The 17,692-nt window shown below is 38.4% G+C and overlaps 1 protein-coding gene across 3 annotated transcripts in view; it reads right to left on the bottom strand.

The window, feature by feature from the left end:
• Ctl2 (Choline transporter-like 2) overlaps window positions 1–17,692 on the bottom strand; it is a 68,443-nt gene that overhangs the window by 24,636 nt on the left and 26,115 nt on the right. For 2 of the 3 annotated variants that reach the window (XM_076192602.1, XM_076192604.1), the window contains 3 exons: window positions 4,078–4,243; window positions 1,895–2,129; window positions 1,545–1,725 (listed from right to left, as the gene is read on the bottom strand). In XM_076192602.1, the coding sequence (XP_076048717.1) occupies window positions 1,545–1,725; window positions 1,895–2,129; window positions 4,078–4,243 (582 nt within the window). Of the gene's footprint in view, window positions 1–1,544; window positions 1,726–1,894; window positions 2,130–4,077; window positions 4,244–9,455; window positions 9,605–17,692 lie in introns of all 3 variants that reach the window. The other variant, XM_076192603.1, reaches the window with a different exon arrangement.

Raw genomic sequence — 17,692 nt, 5'->3', positions numbered from 1 at the left:
ACACGGTTACTTTTGCCTATGCTGATGATATGGCACTTATAGCTGATGATCTAGAGACCTTACAGGAAGCTGTGGACAGATGGTCTGAGCAATTGACAGAAATGGGAATGGAGTTAAATGTCGGAAAATGTGAATACATGAATGTAGCAGAATTTCGGGAGATGGAGGAATTACAATAGATACCCAAGAAGTAAGAAAAGTACACAACTTCAAATATCTGGGAGCTGATTTTAACAGCGGACGGGATATACTTTCGGAAATAAATGAAAGAATCAAGAAGTACAATATAGAGCTGCAGTCGACAAATAACACCCACTTTCTTAAGGATCCCGCAATACCAAGGAAAGTGAAGAAAACTATCTATATAGTCATGCAATGACTAAGAGAACTATATCAAATGTGAGAACCTGGAAATGTGAGACCTGGAAATTAACCAGTGGGACAAGGAGTAAAATACAGGCCGCAGAAATGAGAGCACTAAGGGTTATCTACAAATGTACAAGGGTGGATTGAATAAGGAATCAAGTTATAAGAGAAGCATTGGGGGTTGAGAATGTACTGGACTATGTGGAGAGAGGACAGCTGAGATGGTACGGACATGTTATGTGAATGGAAGAGCAAAGATATCCAAAGAAGTACTACTTATGGAATCCAGAAGGAAGAAGACCTGTGGGACGCCCAAGAATGAGATGGAGAACAAATATCCAGCAGGCCCTGCACAAGAGGGGAACTTCACTGGAGGAGGTGGAGAGGGATAGAAAATACGAGGAACGTCAACAATGGAGAGAGCTAATGAGACGTAGCAACTGACAGACCTATCAGGTCTAACAGGAGGAGGGTGAGGTGAGGTATATGTATGTACTATACATGGATCACTACATATTTTCTCCTTAATAATAAATACATACATATACCAAAGGCATTTTCCCCCTTACAAGGAAGGTAGCCAAAATCCAAAGGCATAAAAACCACTCTCACCCATTCCATCCCCCTTCCTCCCTCTTATCTTAGCTCCTCCTGGATGACAGGTCATCCCTGTATCTTGCTCACTGCCCTGGGTCAGTGGCAGTGTCGCAAGACACAGCACACCCACAGCAAGCCCACTTCATCAAATTGGTGAACCCCCACTCCATCCCCTTATGCAGAAATGGAGAAGACAGGGAAAATTCCATTTGGGTTGTATTAATTTATTAATTCACATATAGTCCTTTCCCACCCCCCCCATCCCTTACCCACTCCTCATGCATCACAATATCATCCATACACAACTATTCTCCCTTCACCCCTATCTTCTGTCCTCTCCTGTCCTTCCTCAACAGACATTCTCCTCTTTCCTAATGCCCCTTTTACTCCATCCATCCATCCCATCCTTGGTCACCCCCTCATGTTCACTCCTTCCATCTCAGCCTTCCACAATTTTTCAAAACTGACTCCATAGTTGAAAATTACCCATAACAGCATAAAGCCTCAAGAGTGTCAGATAATAGGAACTTTGCTGTACTGGTTACCATACACAACACATTACAAAGTCTAGTTTTACTCACCTGAATTCCAGCTCCGACACAAGCTGCGCTTGTGCAATTTTCTGAACATGCCACTCTATATTCTGGCTCTCCAGCAGAAGAAAGATAGAGGGCAATGGCACAAAAGTAGACCAAAAATATCATCTGAATAATATATGGAACTATCGGGAAGAACAAGGTGGACATAATGTCTCCAACAGCTCTGAAAAAAAAAAAAAAAAAAAAAAAAAAAAAATAATAATAATAATAATAAATAAAATATAAAATAAATAGATAAAAAAAATTAGCTATCATTGACAAAACAACTTCTTAAAATGTTTCTGTACACAAAAACATCTTTTTCTATGTTAATAATGTACCTAATCACTTACTTGCTAGCTTGTCCAATAAGGGCAATGGCAATGTTTATCCTTTTGCGCAAAAAGATGAGCACAATAAGGCAGACTACAAACACAGTCACTGTGATGATGAATAGAATTAACCATGTTGTCTCTAGTTCTGCATATCGACTGAATTCAGTAGTGAACTTTATTTCCATTTTTGACATCCCTGTCTTGTCTTCTTGATTCCGTAATGTTAAGTATTTATTGAGAGTGTAGTATGACCCTGTTGGGGGAAGGGAATTAGCATTCTATTATTTTGTTAGCTTTTTCCATGATAATGAATGTGGCATCAAAAGTATATGATAATACATAAAGTTCAAATGTCTGAATATAGAATTCAGTCAAGAGTTTTTACAAGACCAATGAATGTCTGTGTTATAATTAGAAATGGAGAGAGTGAGTGGTTTGAGGTAAAGGTGGGATATTGTCTGGGATGTGTTATGTCGCCTTGGCTGTTCAATTTATATATGGATGGGGGTGGTGTGAGAGGTAAATGCAAAGGTAATGGGAAGGGGATTGGAGATGGTCAAAGAAAATAGAGAAAAATGGGAGATAAGCCAGTTGTTGTTTGCTGATGACACTGTGCTTGTGGCAGGATCTGAGGAGGGATTAAGGAAGTTAGTGACAGAGTTTGGGAAGGTGTGCAAAAGAAGGAAGTTCAAGATAGATGTGGGTAATAGTAAGGTGATGAGATGTGCAAAGGGAGAGGATGGCAGCAAATTGGAAGTGAGTATTAAGGGAGACAGAATGGAGGAAGTGAATAGCTTTAGATATTTGGATGTGAATGTGGTGGGAAAGGGGGGAGTGGAGGTGGATGTAGAATGTAGATTGAGAGAAGCAAGTAAATGCCTTGAGGGATTAAAAAGAGTGTAATGAGAAATAGACATTTGGGAATGGATGGTAAGAGGAGATTGTATGGACTGTGCCAACAGCACTGTATGGGGGCAAAAACATGGAACATAAGAGTTGAAGAAAGGTGTTTGAATGTGTTTGAGATGAAATCCCTGAGAAGTATGATAGGGGTTACTGGGCTGGACAGAGTGAGGAATGAAGAGGTGAGGAGAAGAACAAGGGTGGAAAGGGGGTTGGGAGATAGGGTTGATGGAAAGAGTATTGGGATGGTTTGGACACATGGAAAGAATGAGTGAAGAAAGATTAGTAAAAGAGGTGTGGAAAGCGGAAGTGGAAGAAGTGAATATGAAGGGGCAACCAAGAATGAGATGGATGGATGGGGTAAAAGGGCCACTGGGAAAGAGGGTAATGTCTGTTAAGGAAGGGAGAAGATATATAGGAGTGAGTGGAAAATGGTTGTGTATGGATGATGTTGTGATGCATAGAAGGGGATGGGGGGAGGGGGTATGTTTGAATGATATTTTGATGTAGCCTGAAGGGATTTCTCCCCATCTTCTCTTTTTCTGCATAAGGGGCCAGAGGGGTGGTCGCTGATGAAGCAGCCATGCTGTGGTTGTGCTGTGTCTTGCTACATTGCTTCTGGCCCTGGGCAGTGGACGAGATGCAGGGATGACCCGTGATTCAGGAGAAGCCAAGATAAGACAGAGGGACGGGGGTGAATGGGAGTGGAGTATGTGGGGGATGTAATGGGTGGGAGTGGTTTTAATGCCTTTGTTTTTTGGCTACCTCCCTTGTAAGGGAGAAAAGCCATTGGTATATGTATGTACATACATACATATACCAAGGCTTTTTCCCCCTTACAAGGGAGGTAGCCAAAATGAAATGGCATAAAACCACTCCCACCCATTCCATCTCTAAATACACTCCACCCTCCCTTTTACCTTAGCACCTCCTTAATGACGGGCCATCCCTGCACCTTGTCCACTGCCCTGGGTCAGAGGCAGTGTCGCAAGACACAGCGCATCCACAGCAAGGCTTCATCATTAAATCGGCGAACGCCCTCTCCATCCCCCCATGCAGAAAAGAAGATGGGGAGAAATCCCTTCGGGCTGCGTCAAGTTTTTCTCACACACACTACCTCACCCCCCATCCCCCCCACCCATTCAACCACTTCAAGTTAGTCTTCACTAGAGAGAAAGTACAACATTCGGATGAAGGAATTGAAGTGCAATCACCACTTATGAGGGAAATACCAATAAAACATAATGAACATACATTCATATGTATGTATATAAAAATTATAAAACAAAAAAACCTACCAAAGCCAGAAAGTCCTGTGAAAGCAATTATGGAGAACCAGATCATGACGGTGGAAATGAAGCGCAGCAACACAATCCAGATGAAGGAAACTACCATGGCAATGGCAAAGCCAATCAGGAGAACCCACCATGTTGTCTTAATATCTTGGAATACTCCTTCAGCAATCTGGTAAAATAATCCTTACATTATAATATCTTTATGCAGTCTATCCTTGACTATTTAACATGTTTACATATTTCCAACCTTGTATAAGCCACATAAATCACTACATAAAACACTTATCCTCCTGGAAAGAAAAAACTAATCTAAGATTAGAATGGTTCTCAAATACAAACATACATATATACACATGCAACAACTAATACATTATGACCTCTAAAGCTCAGATGTAATTTAATGAGCATAAGGCACTTAAAATTCTGAGACCTGAATCTTGTAACTTCATGTGCACAATTATAATTAAGCAGTTGGTTTACAACTGTAAAACCCCCTTTGACCAGGAAATGGCCTTTTTTTCATAATGGATGTATGAAATATGAGCTTTGAAGGTGTGTATACACAATACTATACAAAAGTCTTAAAATAAAAGTACAACATAACCAAGACATGGTGTTAAAAATATTGTTATGTAAATAAACAAGGCAGGCACATGCACAACACACAAGCAAAAAACAACAAAGTTAATATTGCATTCAAGAAAGTAACACAAACATCAAACAAGAAATAACTGTAATGTATTCTTATCTCTGAGTTTGTGGGTGTACCTATGTGGGAAGCAAATTTAACATCAAGAAATGTAGTATAATAGAGTTTGGAGAAGAGAAAAAAAAAATATATATATATATATATATATATATATATATATATATTATATATATATATATATATATATATATATATATATATATATATATATATAAGGACAACATAAAATCAGTACAAAGTAAAACAAAGTTAGCTCCAAAAAGGACACTGGAGTAATTATCAACAAAGACATGTCACCAGACAAGCATATAAACAAAATAGTCAGAGAAACCTACAATTTACTAGGATCAATAAAGGTAGCTTTTAATTACTTGGATAAAGTAATGGTAAAGAAAATTTTAGTCACACTGGTAAGACCAAGATTGGAGTACGCTGTGACAATATAGACACCCAGCACATAAAAGAATATAAAGAAATTAGAAAGAATCCAAAGAGGAATGACAAAGATGGTACCAATACTTTCAAAATTGACATACGAACAAAGATTGTCTAAACTGGAACTACCAACCCTGGAACAAAGAAGAGAAACAGGAGATCTATTGGTCATTTACAGAATCATGAAAGGCATGGAAGTCCTTGACAGAGAAAACTTATTAAAGTGGGATAAAAGAAAAACAAAAGGACACAAAAAGAAACTCAAAAAGGATAATTATAGAAGAGATTACAAAAAAAAAGTAGTGTGTGCAAAAACCATACAAGAATTTAAGAACAAAATAGATGCTGAGAGATACAAAGACAGGTCACTATGAGGATAGCTCCCCTTCCGGTATAATACGACTAGGTAAATACACACACAAAACGAGAATTGTGGAGATGAAATTAAGGGGTCCACTACCACCATAGTGTTGGACATGGGTTATATAATTATTGGATTAAAAACAGAAACAAGAAACAGGGTGGGGGAATCATGTTTTGGCCAAGAAAATCTTAAAAATTATGAAGGTTACAGAGGGTAAAAACAGTGTGGAAGTGATCATGATAAAAGTTGAAGATGGTGACATGAAAAGTAGAAAGTTTGTGGTGATTTATGTGCCCCCAAAAATGGGCTCTTGGAAAGAGGGCAATCATTCAAAAATGTTAGAAGATACAAGGCATTCATTAAACGAGATGCTGAAGGATGGAGGTAACCTGGTACTTATGGGAGATTTTAACTGCAAGGAAATCTGTTGGGAAGAGATGACAGTGAAAAGTGGAGAAGATCTATGGGGAAATGTATTACTTGACATGACTATAGAACATACAATGACACAATGGGTAAAATAAAATACCAGATATAGAAGTAATGAAGAACCATCAAGACTAGATTTAATATTTACAACAGAACCTGAAATTGTGAATAAAATTGAATACAAGACATCATTTAGAAAGAGTGACCACATACTAATAGAGGTTGAACTAAAGGAGGAAATATATATATAGCAAAATGAGAAATACAAAAAAGGAAGACTGATGTACAACAAAACAGACTTTGGGAAATTTTAGAAATTCTTTCAAAATGCAAGTTGGGAAAACTTTTTCAAAGAAGAGACATAAGTGGAAGAGAAATGGATTATTTTGATGGAAATCTATAATGAAAGAATGAATACCAGTAAATATGTACCAAGACAGAAACAAGAAAAGGTGTACATTAAGTGCTGGTTCAACAGAAGATGCAGTGAGGAGGAAGATAGAAGAGATAAAGGTTGGAAAAGATGGAAAAAAGATAAAAAAAACCTGGAAAGTGGCAAATATATATCAATAGAAATGAATACAGTATATAAAAGTGTGCAGAGAGGAAAAGAGAAATTACAAAAAAGACATGGTAGAAAAATGTAAAGATCAACCCAAACTATGCTATAGATATGTGAATGGTAAACTTGGAGAGAGAGAGAGAGAGAGAGAGAGAGAGAGAGAGAGAGAGAGAGAGAGAGAAAAAAAAAAACAAAAAAAAAAAAAAAAAATAAAAAAAAATAAAAAAAAAAAAAAAAAAAAAAAAAAAAAAAAAAAAAAAAAAAAAAAGAAAAATGGTGAAACTACGCCATGGAAAATATGGAATATAAAGAAGATTTAGAAATGTCTGAAGTCATGAACAACCACTTCAAGTCAGTCTTCACTAGAGATAAAGTACAGCATTCAGGTGAAGGAATTGAAGTGCAATCACCACTTATGAGGGGAAATACCGATAAAACATAATGAAATAATGGATCAACTAATGAACCTTGATGTCAGGAAATCATACATACCAGACAGAATTGCAAATTGGATACTTAAAGAATGTGAAGAAGAATTAATGGACAAAATATATATAACATAACGAGTTGCTCACTCAAAGAAGGAAAAATATCAAAGGACTGGAAAAATGCCAATATTGTACCAATATATAATGGAGGAAACAAAGACGAATCAACAAATTACAGACCGGTCTCCCTTACTAGCACTGTAGCCAAAAATTGTGAAAAAATGGTCAAGAATAGTTGAATAAAACACCTGGAAGAAAACAATATAATAGACCAAAGACAATTTGGATTCAGGCAGGGAAGATCATGTCCCACAATCTTAATCTGTTTCTACTCAAGACTAATAGATATAATACAAGATAGGGACAGATGGGCTGATTGTGCTTCCCTAGACTTACAAAAGGCCTCTGACAAAGCACTACACAAAAAAATTATTAAAAAAACTGGAAAACTTAGGAGGGATACAAAGTAAATTACTACACTGGATGGAAATTATTTGTGGAGTTCCACAGGGATCTGTATTGGCTCCAACAATGTTCACTATTTATGTGAATGACATGGATGAGCTTCTTTGCAGATGATGCTAAATTGCTGAGGAAAATGAATACTGAAACAGACTGTGAATCACTACAGAGAGACCTAAACAAGGTTTGGAAATGGTACCAAAAGTGGGAAGTAGACTTCAACATAAAGAAATGTAGTATAATGGAGTTCAGAAAAATATCAGGACTATATAAAATTGGAACAAAGGAAGTAAAGAAAGATCTGAAAAAGACCTGGGAGTAATTATATCAAATGACATATCCCCTGATAAACAGATAAACAAAATTGTCAGAGAATCTTACAGCTTGCTAAGATCAATAAAAGTGGTTTACCTATTTAGATGAAGAAATGGTTAAAAAAAAAATACTAGTCACACTAATAAGGCCTAGACTAGAGTATGTTGTGACACTATGGTCATCCAGTACCAAAAAGAATACCATATAAAGAAAATTGAACAAATCCAGAGAGCAGCCACAAAAATGGCCCCAACACTTTCAAACCTGTCATATGAGGAGAGATCGGCTAAATTGAAATTACCAACTTTGGACCAAAGAAAAAGGCACAGAAGTCCTTGATAGAGAGAACTTATTAAATTGGGATAAGAGAAATACAAGGGGACATAAGAAACTCAAAAAAGTTTCCCACATAGAGTGGTGGATGTCTGGAACAAATTGGACGAAACATTAGTATGTGCAAAAACCATACAAGAATTTAAGAAAAAACTAGATACTGAAAGATACAAAGACAGGTCACTATGAGCATAGCTCCCTTACTGTATAATACAACTAGGTAAGTACAGTGAGTGGTTGTGTAAATGTATGCAGATGTGAGTGTATGAAGTGTATATGCACATGGATATATATATATATATATATATATATATATATATATATATATATATATATACCCATTTTGTGCATTTCTGCAAGTCAGACTTCACCATTGATTGTAGATATGCATGTATGCTTATAGTTAAGGACAGCACTATTGAGAATGTGTTAAGTGTACCATCTCTGAATACATTATCAGATATAGATTAAAGCTATACTTTTGAGTAGAGGCTTTACTTCAAATTTCACTCAGGATAAGAATATAAAATCATAATACAAAATAACAGATGAACCTAAAAAAATGGCAGATATAATATTTGGACAAACTCCATTGTGATTCTTAAACACAAAATATTAAGCAATACAAACCACTTAGGGAGACAAATCAAAATAGGCAATGAGATCCATATGCATCCAAAAAAAATGCATGAATGCTTACCCTGGCAAAGCCTGGCAAAGTACAAGTGACAGTATTGTCACCATCAGCACGAAATGCTTTGCAAAGCTGAAAACTGCATTAAATTAAGCATATTTTCTCCCCTACCTCATAAGAAAATCTGGGTAAAAAAAAATCTGTCGAAGTGCACTCAGCTATTATGTACTTGTGTGGTGTATGCAACAGAGAAAAATGTAAAAAAGCATCCAATTTTTATAACGCTTATGCCTTTCTCCAGCTAAATAAGCTTACAAACCCATCATTCTAGCATATTAAATGCATAATGAAGTACTGTAGTAAAACAATTATCAGTTAAAAAGGATTACAGAGATGTTTAGTACCATTTTAACTTTTCATCCCTCTTTCAATGCTTTATATTCCTCCCTCAGTCAAGAAAATGATGCACTGGAGGGGTACATTACCACCTTATACTGTACAAATGTGGTCACACAGATTACATTTTTTCTATTTCAAAAACTTTCCACTTTTATCATTATGTATGCCAGGCCTCATTTAAAGTATGCATTCATGACTATCTACACTAAAAATGAGAAATAGCATTTATAAGATATGGAAAAAAGGTTTACCTCTGTGGCTTTGTAGAATCTGGCCAAGTACTTTGAGGCCTCCCCAAGTATTTCCCCGGTGATTTCATCGTCATCCTCATTAACCATTATGGTGCCATTGAAATACAATGCCGCGTCAGTTACCACCTTGGGAATGCAGCGTCCTGCCACTATTCAGCACCAATGGAGTAAAGGATTTCACAGTTGTAATTTCCATATCAACAGTGACATTACTCAACAGAAACACTACAGATTACAGGGTACATGAAATTCTGGATATTTTTTTTTTCTTCGTATCTAGAATGTCTAGAATGTGTTAAGTGTAGTTGGGAAGGCTTATGCAATAGTCTTGATTGAGAGGATTAGTAGAGGAACAGAGGGAGTAATTGGTGAGGGACAGTGTGGGTTTAGGACAGGTAGGGGTTGTGTAGATCAGATTTTTGTAGTAAGACAGATATGTGAGAAAGCTATAGAAAAAGGTAAGAATATTTTTTGGGCTTTTATGGATCTGGAAAAGGCTTATGACAGGGCAGACAGGAAGGCACTGTGGGAGGTATTGCTGATGTATGGGATAGAAGGAAAGCTTTTAAGAGCAGTCAAGAATTTTTATGAAAGTAGTATAGTTTGTATTAGGATTAGAAATGGAGAGAGTGAGTGGTCTGAGGTAAAGGTGGGACTTTGTCAGGGATGTGTTATGTCACCCTGGCTGTTCAATTTATGCATGGATGGGGTGGTGCGAGAGGTGAATGCAAGGGTAGTGGGTCAGGGATTGGAGATGGTTAAAGAAAATGGAGAAAAGTGGGAGATAAGCCAGTTGTTTGCTGACAACACTGCGCTTGCAGCAGGATCAAAGGAGGGATTGAGGAAGTTAATGACAGAGTTTGAGAAGGTGTGCGAAAGAAGGAAGTTGAAGATAAATGTGGGTAAAAGTAAGGTGATGAGAGGTACAAGAGGAGAAAGTGGCAGCAGATTGGAAGTGAGTATTAAGGGAGAGAGACTGGAGGAAGTGTATAGTTTTAGATACTTGGGTGCAAATGTGATGGGAAAGGGAGGAGTAGAAGTGGAGGTGGAATGTAGATTGAGAGAAATGAGTAAATGCCTTGGAGGATTAAAAAGTGTAATGAGAAATAAACATTTGGGAATGGATGGTAAGAGGAGATTGTATGAAGGAGTGATTGTGTCAACAGCATTGTACAGGGCAGAAACATGGAACATAAGAGAGGAAGAGAAAAGGAGTTTAAATGTGTTTGAAATGAGGTGCCTGAGAAGTATGATAGGGGTTACTAGGCTGGATTGAGTGAGAAATGAGGAGGTAAGGAGAACATGGATGGAAAGGGAGTTGGGAGACAGGGTTGATGACAGAGTATTGGGATGGTTTGGACACATGGAAAGAACAAGTGAAGAAAGACTAGTAATAGAGGTGTGGATGGCAGATGTGGAAAGAGTGAATATGAGGGGGCGACCTAGGATGAGATGGATGGATGGGGTAAAAGGGGCATTGGGAAAGAAGGGAATGTCTGTTGAGGAAGGATGGGAGAGGACAGAAGATAGGGGTGAATGGAGAATGGTTGTGTATGGTTGAGGGAGTATGTGTGAGAAATAAATTGACGCACCCTAAAGGGATTTCTCCCTGTCTTCTCCTTTTCTGCATAAGCGGATAGAGAGGGGGATTGCTGATTTAACAATCCAGCCTAACTATGGATGTGCTGTGTCTTGCGACACTACTTCTAACCCAGGGCAGTGGGCAAGATGCAGGGATGACATGTTATCCAGGAGGTGCCAAGATATGAGGGAGGGAAGGGGATGGATGGGAGTGGAATATGTTGGGGATGGAATGGGTGGGAGTGGTTTTATGCCTTTATTTTTTGGCTACCTCCCATGTAAAGAGGAAAAAGCCTTTGGTATATGTATGTAGAATGTGGCAAAAATTTGATTTCCTAACACTATTTTGCTATGCTAGCAGTATGCCAATACCAAATGCTATAATAAATATTCCCTATTTCTGGATTAAAAACTCAAATTACAAGATGTGGAACATTTCATATTAGTTGTAAAGAGTACATTAATACCAAAAAGTATTTTCCCTTTTTAAAGCTGGGTGGAAGACTCAAAACACACCCACCCTCCTCCCACATTCAGCCAATATCCAATTGTCCCCCCTCCTATCTTGGAACCTATGGGATGGAGGGTCATACTGGTCTCCCACTGCACCACTTGGGTCAAATGCAATACAGCAAGATGGTGCTTCTACACCAGAGCCCAATGACTGGAGCCGGTTTACCTCTATTACTTCGTTATGTGGTGTTCCCTGTGCTCATTAACTCAAAATATTTTATAGGAAAAACATCCCTTTTGGCTTTGTCATTTCTTCATCCATATGCAACCATTCTCCTTTTCACTCTTATCTTTTGCAGTATCTCTTCCATGATTGACAGCTGCTAGTCTTGCATCCAATGTACTGTTCACCATGTCCATCCACTTCATTTTTGGTCTTCCTCTTGAGTTCATCCCATCCACTTCTGCTTTCCATACACTACTTATCTTTTCTCATTCCCTCTGTATGCCCAAACCATTTCAGTAACCTCTGACCTACTCAATCTGACAGCTCTCTTTCCACCCCTGCTCTCTGCCTTATCTCCATATTTATCACTATTCTCATGACACCAACCATACTTCTCCAAATCTTCATCTCAAAGATATTCTGGTTTTCTCTTTATCTTCTTCAAATTCCAGGTCTCTGCTCCATAACCATGGGCAATCACTCTCTCATACAGCCTTCTATTTGTTTTCATCTCAAGATAACAATTTCTTAGAACACTTTTCATTCCCTCTAGACATTTACTTGCTTCCTTTACTCCATAATTCTCCTCACCTCCACTCCTTCATTCACTGTCATGTGACCTCACTTTCTCTAAGTTTTCATCTTTTAAATTGGCATCTAATCTGTCAACCTCATTAGTACTAACTCAGCTTCTGTTCCTTCCCATCCTACTCTTTGCACACACCATCTTTGCACATTTTGGTACTTACTTCTTGAAACACACCAATTCATTCACTCCCATTTCTCAATCTTTCACTACAGCCCTCATCCTAGTTTCACATTCCCCCCCCCTCATTCAACTGGCTTACTTTCAGCTTCTCTGCTACCCTTTTCTTCATTCTCCACTTCCCCCTGATGATCATATAATCTATTGCCCTCTCCTTTGAACACATTTACATCCAGAACTCTTCCAGTCCTCCTTCTGGGCACCTCATCACTACCCTGTAGAGTAATGGCCCATAATTCTCATGTATTCTCATTTTGCTAAAAGAAAAAGAAAAAGAAAAGAAAAGAGAGAGAGAGAGAGTTCAATTACTGGTAATCTTCTTTTGCCTTCGGTCACAAGGTAGATCCAGCCTTCAAAATACATCTTCTTCCAAAATTTAGAAACCAGACAGCATTTATATGTAAGAACACTAGCCCATCTCCATTTGGTTTTTCTGTCTAACTTGATGGTATTTGGGGAAGTGAACAGTTTACTGTCATAATTCTGTCTCATCCTCTATCTTGCATGCTTTCAGAGATGTTTTTCAGCTAATTTCTGATCCCACATGCATCCAAGAGAGTTGCATCCACAACTGCATTCTTGTACACCTTTTCTGCTCATGATTAAAACATGCTACGGGCATGGTAAGTCTGGCAGGGCTGGTGAGCTTATTGTAAACATGCAAATAATTATGGTAAAGGTATCTTGCCATGCCCTCCAGTGAAAAAAGAGGGATGCTGCCACTATTCACTGTTGGGTCTTCTAGAAGAGGATGGAAAATTGTAAATGTACCTGTCAATATCAAGATTGTGTGTGGACATAATTCCTGGTTGGTTGTACCTGTTACCAATGACAACAAAGCTATGCCCAAAAAATATAAAACGTCAGATTGGAGAACACAAAGCAATAAAAAAATAAGGAAAAGTAATGGAAATAGGCTTCTAGGAGGCTAGGGAGGGTAAAGAATGCTGACAATGGAATGAAGAGATACTGAGAAGGAAAAGAGGCAATGAAAAGATGGGGAGTATAAATAATGTAAGATAGGGGAAACGAGGAAAATGGAATAGGGTAAAAGCATACAAAATTCTTTACACAAACTAGAAACAAAAGTTTGAATATCTAAACTGGCAAAAAATATATACAAATCATGATGAATCTGGTCTCACAAGACTGAAGAGAACATTCCCCATAAATGTTGCCAGACCAGGTATGTGGAACAGGATTGGAATAGTAAATCTAATGAAGACCAAAAATAGGAAAATGAGCATGACAGATATAACCATAGTGAAATGGATGTGTGTGTATGTGTGTATGTACTGCCAGGGTTTTTCTTATATATGGTTATTGTTTGTAATGAAGTTAATATATCTGGAGATGGTTTCAATATGGAATTTCAACTAACAACTATAAGATATACCCCCCTTTCCTTATTGAGGCCTATGTGACAAATGTATAAATTCATAATTAGCAACAGTACCCCCTCCCTCTCTCTTCATGCCAAAACATATCCATCCAACCCAGGTGCCTTACCTGCTCTCATCATTTTATCAATGCGCCTTCACTTCATCTTTCCTTATTTCTCCTCTATTTTCCTCACTCACAGTCATTTTTGTAGCACTTCCCACTGCAACTATCTTTCCCTCCTTATCCTCCTTCACATTTAGCAACTCCCTAAAATACTCTTCCCATCTTCCTCTTACTGCATTCTCTTCCATTAGCTGCCCCTTTTACTTTTTCTTCTCTACTTGATTTGCCTCCTCTTCCTCTCTAAATTTCTTTCCAAAACATTTATTACTTTCAATTTTTTTGCCATATTCTTACCCCATTTTACATCTGCTCTCCTCTTTACCTCCTTTATCTTATGTTTTACTTCTCTTCTCTTTTTTTTGTACCTTTCATATGATTCCCTCATCCTATTTTGTAATTATTCTGTAAAAGCTCACTTCTTCTCCTCTACAACCTTCTTTACTTCATCTCACCACTCGCTACCCTTCCTTCCTATCTTTGCACACCTTGTGACTTCCTCCTTAAACCATCCCCATTCCTCCACTCCTAGTTCTACTCTATCCTTCACTCCCTTCCACTCCTCTCTCACCTTCTTCTTGTACTCCTTCTCATTTTCTTTCTCATTTAAGCAGTTCACTCTAAGTACCTCCCTACTTTCTGTCCTTTTCCTCTTTCTCCATCTATCCTCCACTCTCAACTTATCTTCCACTAAAAAATTATCTAATATTCCCCCAATCTCTACACTTAGAACATGTACAACTTTAACTCTTCCAACTGTACTCCTGGTTACCACTACATAATCCATTAAAACACTATCTACCACCCTTCCATCCACCACCCTCTCCCATGTGTACTTATGCTTGACTTTCTTCTGAAACACTGTATTTGCTATCATCAACTCTCTGGACACATCTCCACCATCAACTCTCCACTATGATTCTTTCCTGGAACTCCACACTTCCCAACCACTCCATCTATTGGTTAATTTCCTATCCTAGCATTAAGGTCTCCTAATACTACATTGACATTTCTCCCTAATCTCTCTATGCACTCCTTTAAATCCATCCAAAAAGTCTCCCTTTCCTCTACACTCTTCTCACTACCAGGCCCATATCCACTTACAAAAACCCACATCTCCCTTCCCAGTTTCACCTTCATCCACATTAACTTTGAAGAAACCCCCTTCCACTCCACTACACACTTACCTATTTCTTCACTTACTAGTATAACCACTCATTCTCTACCTCATCCTATCTCTACTCCTGAGAACCTCCTAACTACACTCCCAAACTCACACTTGCCCCTCCCTCTCAACTCAAGTTTCACTCACTCCCAAACCATCCATCTTCTCACAAACATACTGCCTATCTCTTCCCTTTTACTCTCATTTGTACCACATTCATGCACATTAAAAGACCCAAACCTTAGGGTACTGGTTGGAAAACTCCTAGACCCTCTTATGCTTTTACTTTTTTTTTTAGGAATGTCCCCTTTGGGGTTACAGGGAGAAGGATGCCTAGTCCTATCCCCGTCCCATTTTTTGTCGCCTCGTATGACTCAAGTGGTAGTATTCTTTTCTCCCACCATAGGGTTGGAAAAAAAAAAAAAAAAAAAAAAAAAAAAAAGGAAATGGATATTCAGATAGTACAGGACATTAACAAGGAGTGGGCAGCATAATGGACAGACAGTATCATAGTTTCTCTATGAACAGATTTCCTATACCACAGACAAAATGATGTGTGGCCCTGGTCCATAGGGGCACCCCATATAGACCCTAAAGTATCAGATGCATGCTACTTAGCCACAATAACATGAAGTCAATACTCCAGACAGGGCCAGGCTCTATTATCATAAAAACTCTTGACTACTCTTAACGGCTTTCCTCCTATCCCATATATCTGCAATACCTCTCAGAGTGCCTTCCTGTCTACCCTGTCATAAGCCTTTTCAAAACCCATAAAGGCCCAAAATGCATCTTTACCTTTTCCTAAAGCTTTCTCACATATGTCTTACCACAAAAATCTGATCCATGGAACTCCTACCTGTCCTAAACCCAAACTGTTCATCACCAATTACTCCCATTGTTTCTCTCCTTATTCTCTCAATCAAAACACTCCCATAAGCCTTCCCAACTACACTCAACAAATTGATCCCTCTGAATACTACACTCACACTTGTCCCCTTTACCCTTGTAAAGTGGAACTATACAGGCACTCCTCCAGTCCTCCTGCACTCTACACTCTTTCAAACATTAAACGACCTCAACAGCCATTCCACCATCATTGTACCTCCCTTTTTTAGACACACTGCATGACAACCATCTAACCCAGGTGCCTTACCTGCTCTCATCATTTTAATAACTGCTTTCACTTCACCTTTCCTTATTTCTCCTCTATTTTTCTTATTCATCACTGTCATTTTCTTTGCGCTTCCCACTACAGCTACCTTTCCCTCCCTATCCTCCTTCATATTACCAACTCCCTAAAATACTCTGCCCATCTCATTAGTATCTCTTCTATTATCATCTCTCCATATGCACCTTTTACCTTTTCTTCTCTACTTGATTCCTCCTCTCCCTTTCTTAATTTCCTTCCAAAATATCCTTTTATTACTTTAAAAAATTTCTGTCATACTCTTACCCCATTTCACATCTGCTCTCCTCTTTGCCTCCTTTATCTTATGCTTTACTTCTCTTTTCTTTGTACCTCATATGATTCTCTCATCCTATTTTGTAACAAATCTGTGAATGCTTGTTTATTTTCTTCTACAACCTTCTTTGCTTCATCATCCCACCACTCACTACCCTTCCTTCTTCTTCCTCCTGTCCTCCTTGTTCACACACCAGTTTTGCACACTTTGTGACTCCCTCCTTGAAACATCCCCATTCTTCTTCCACTCGTAGTTCTACTCTATCCTTCCTTCCTCTCACCCTTCTTTCAGCTTCTTGTACTCCTTTTCTTTCTCACTTAAGCAGTTTACTCTAAACACTTCCCTACCTTCTGTCCTTTTCCTTTCTCCATTTATCCTCCACTCTCAACTTACCTTCCACCAAAAATCTGATATTCCCCTACTCTCTTCCCTTAGAACATGTACATCTAAAACTCTTCCTACTCTTCTCCTGGTTACCACTATATAGTCCATTTAAATCCTATCTACCACCCTCTCCATGTGTACTTATGTTTGACTTTCTTCCTTAACATTGTATTCACTACCATAAATTCTTTAAATACATTACCATTATCTCTCCACTATGATTTTGTCCTGGAACTCCACACTTCCCAACCACTCTGTCTACTGGTTTGTCTCCTACCCTAGAATTGAGATCTCCTAATAATACTACATTAACATATCTCCCTAAACCCTCTATGTATTCATTTAAATATATCCACAAAGCCTCCCTTTCCTCTACACTCTTTTCATTACCAGGTCCATATGCACTTACAAAACTCCACATCTACCTTTCTAGTGTCATCACCTGCTTACCTATCTCTTCACTTACTAGTATGGCCACCCTTCTCTCCCTCGTCCTCTCATCACTCTTGACACCATCCCAACTACACTCCCAAACTCAAACTCACCGTCCCGTTTTTGTTGCCACAGGGTTTGGTGAAAATAGAAATTAATATTCAGAGAAGTGGTACAGGACAGTATAAGAGTGGAGGGACAGGATAATGGAGGGACAGTTGCAGTATAATAAAGTAGCATAATTTCTCTCTGAATATAGTT

Source organism: Oratosquilla oratoria, chromosome 11 (assembly GCF_046742065.1).
Source record: "Oratosquilla oratoria isolate Oo_2021 chromosome 11, ASM4674206v1, whole genome shotgun sequence".
Classification (NCBI taxonomy): domain Eukaryota; kingdom Metazoa; phylum Arthropoda; class Malacostraca; order Stomatopoda; family Squillidae; genus Oratosquilla; species Oratosquilla oratoria.
Note: the sequence above shows the minus strand (reverse complement) of the source record. Positions and strands in the feature narration are given on the sequence as shown.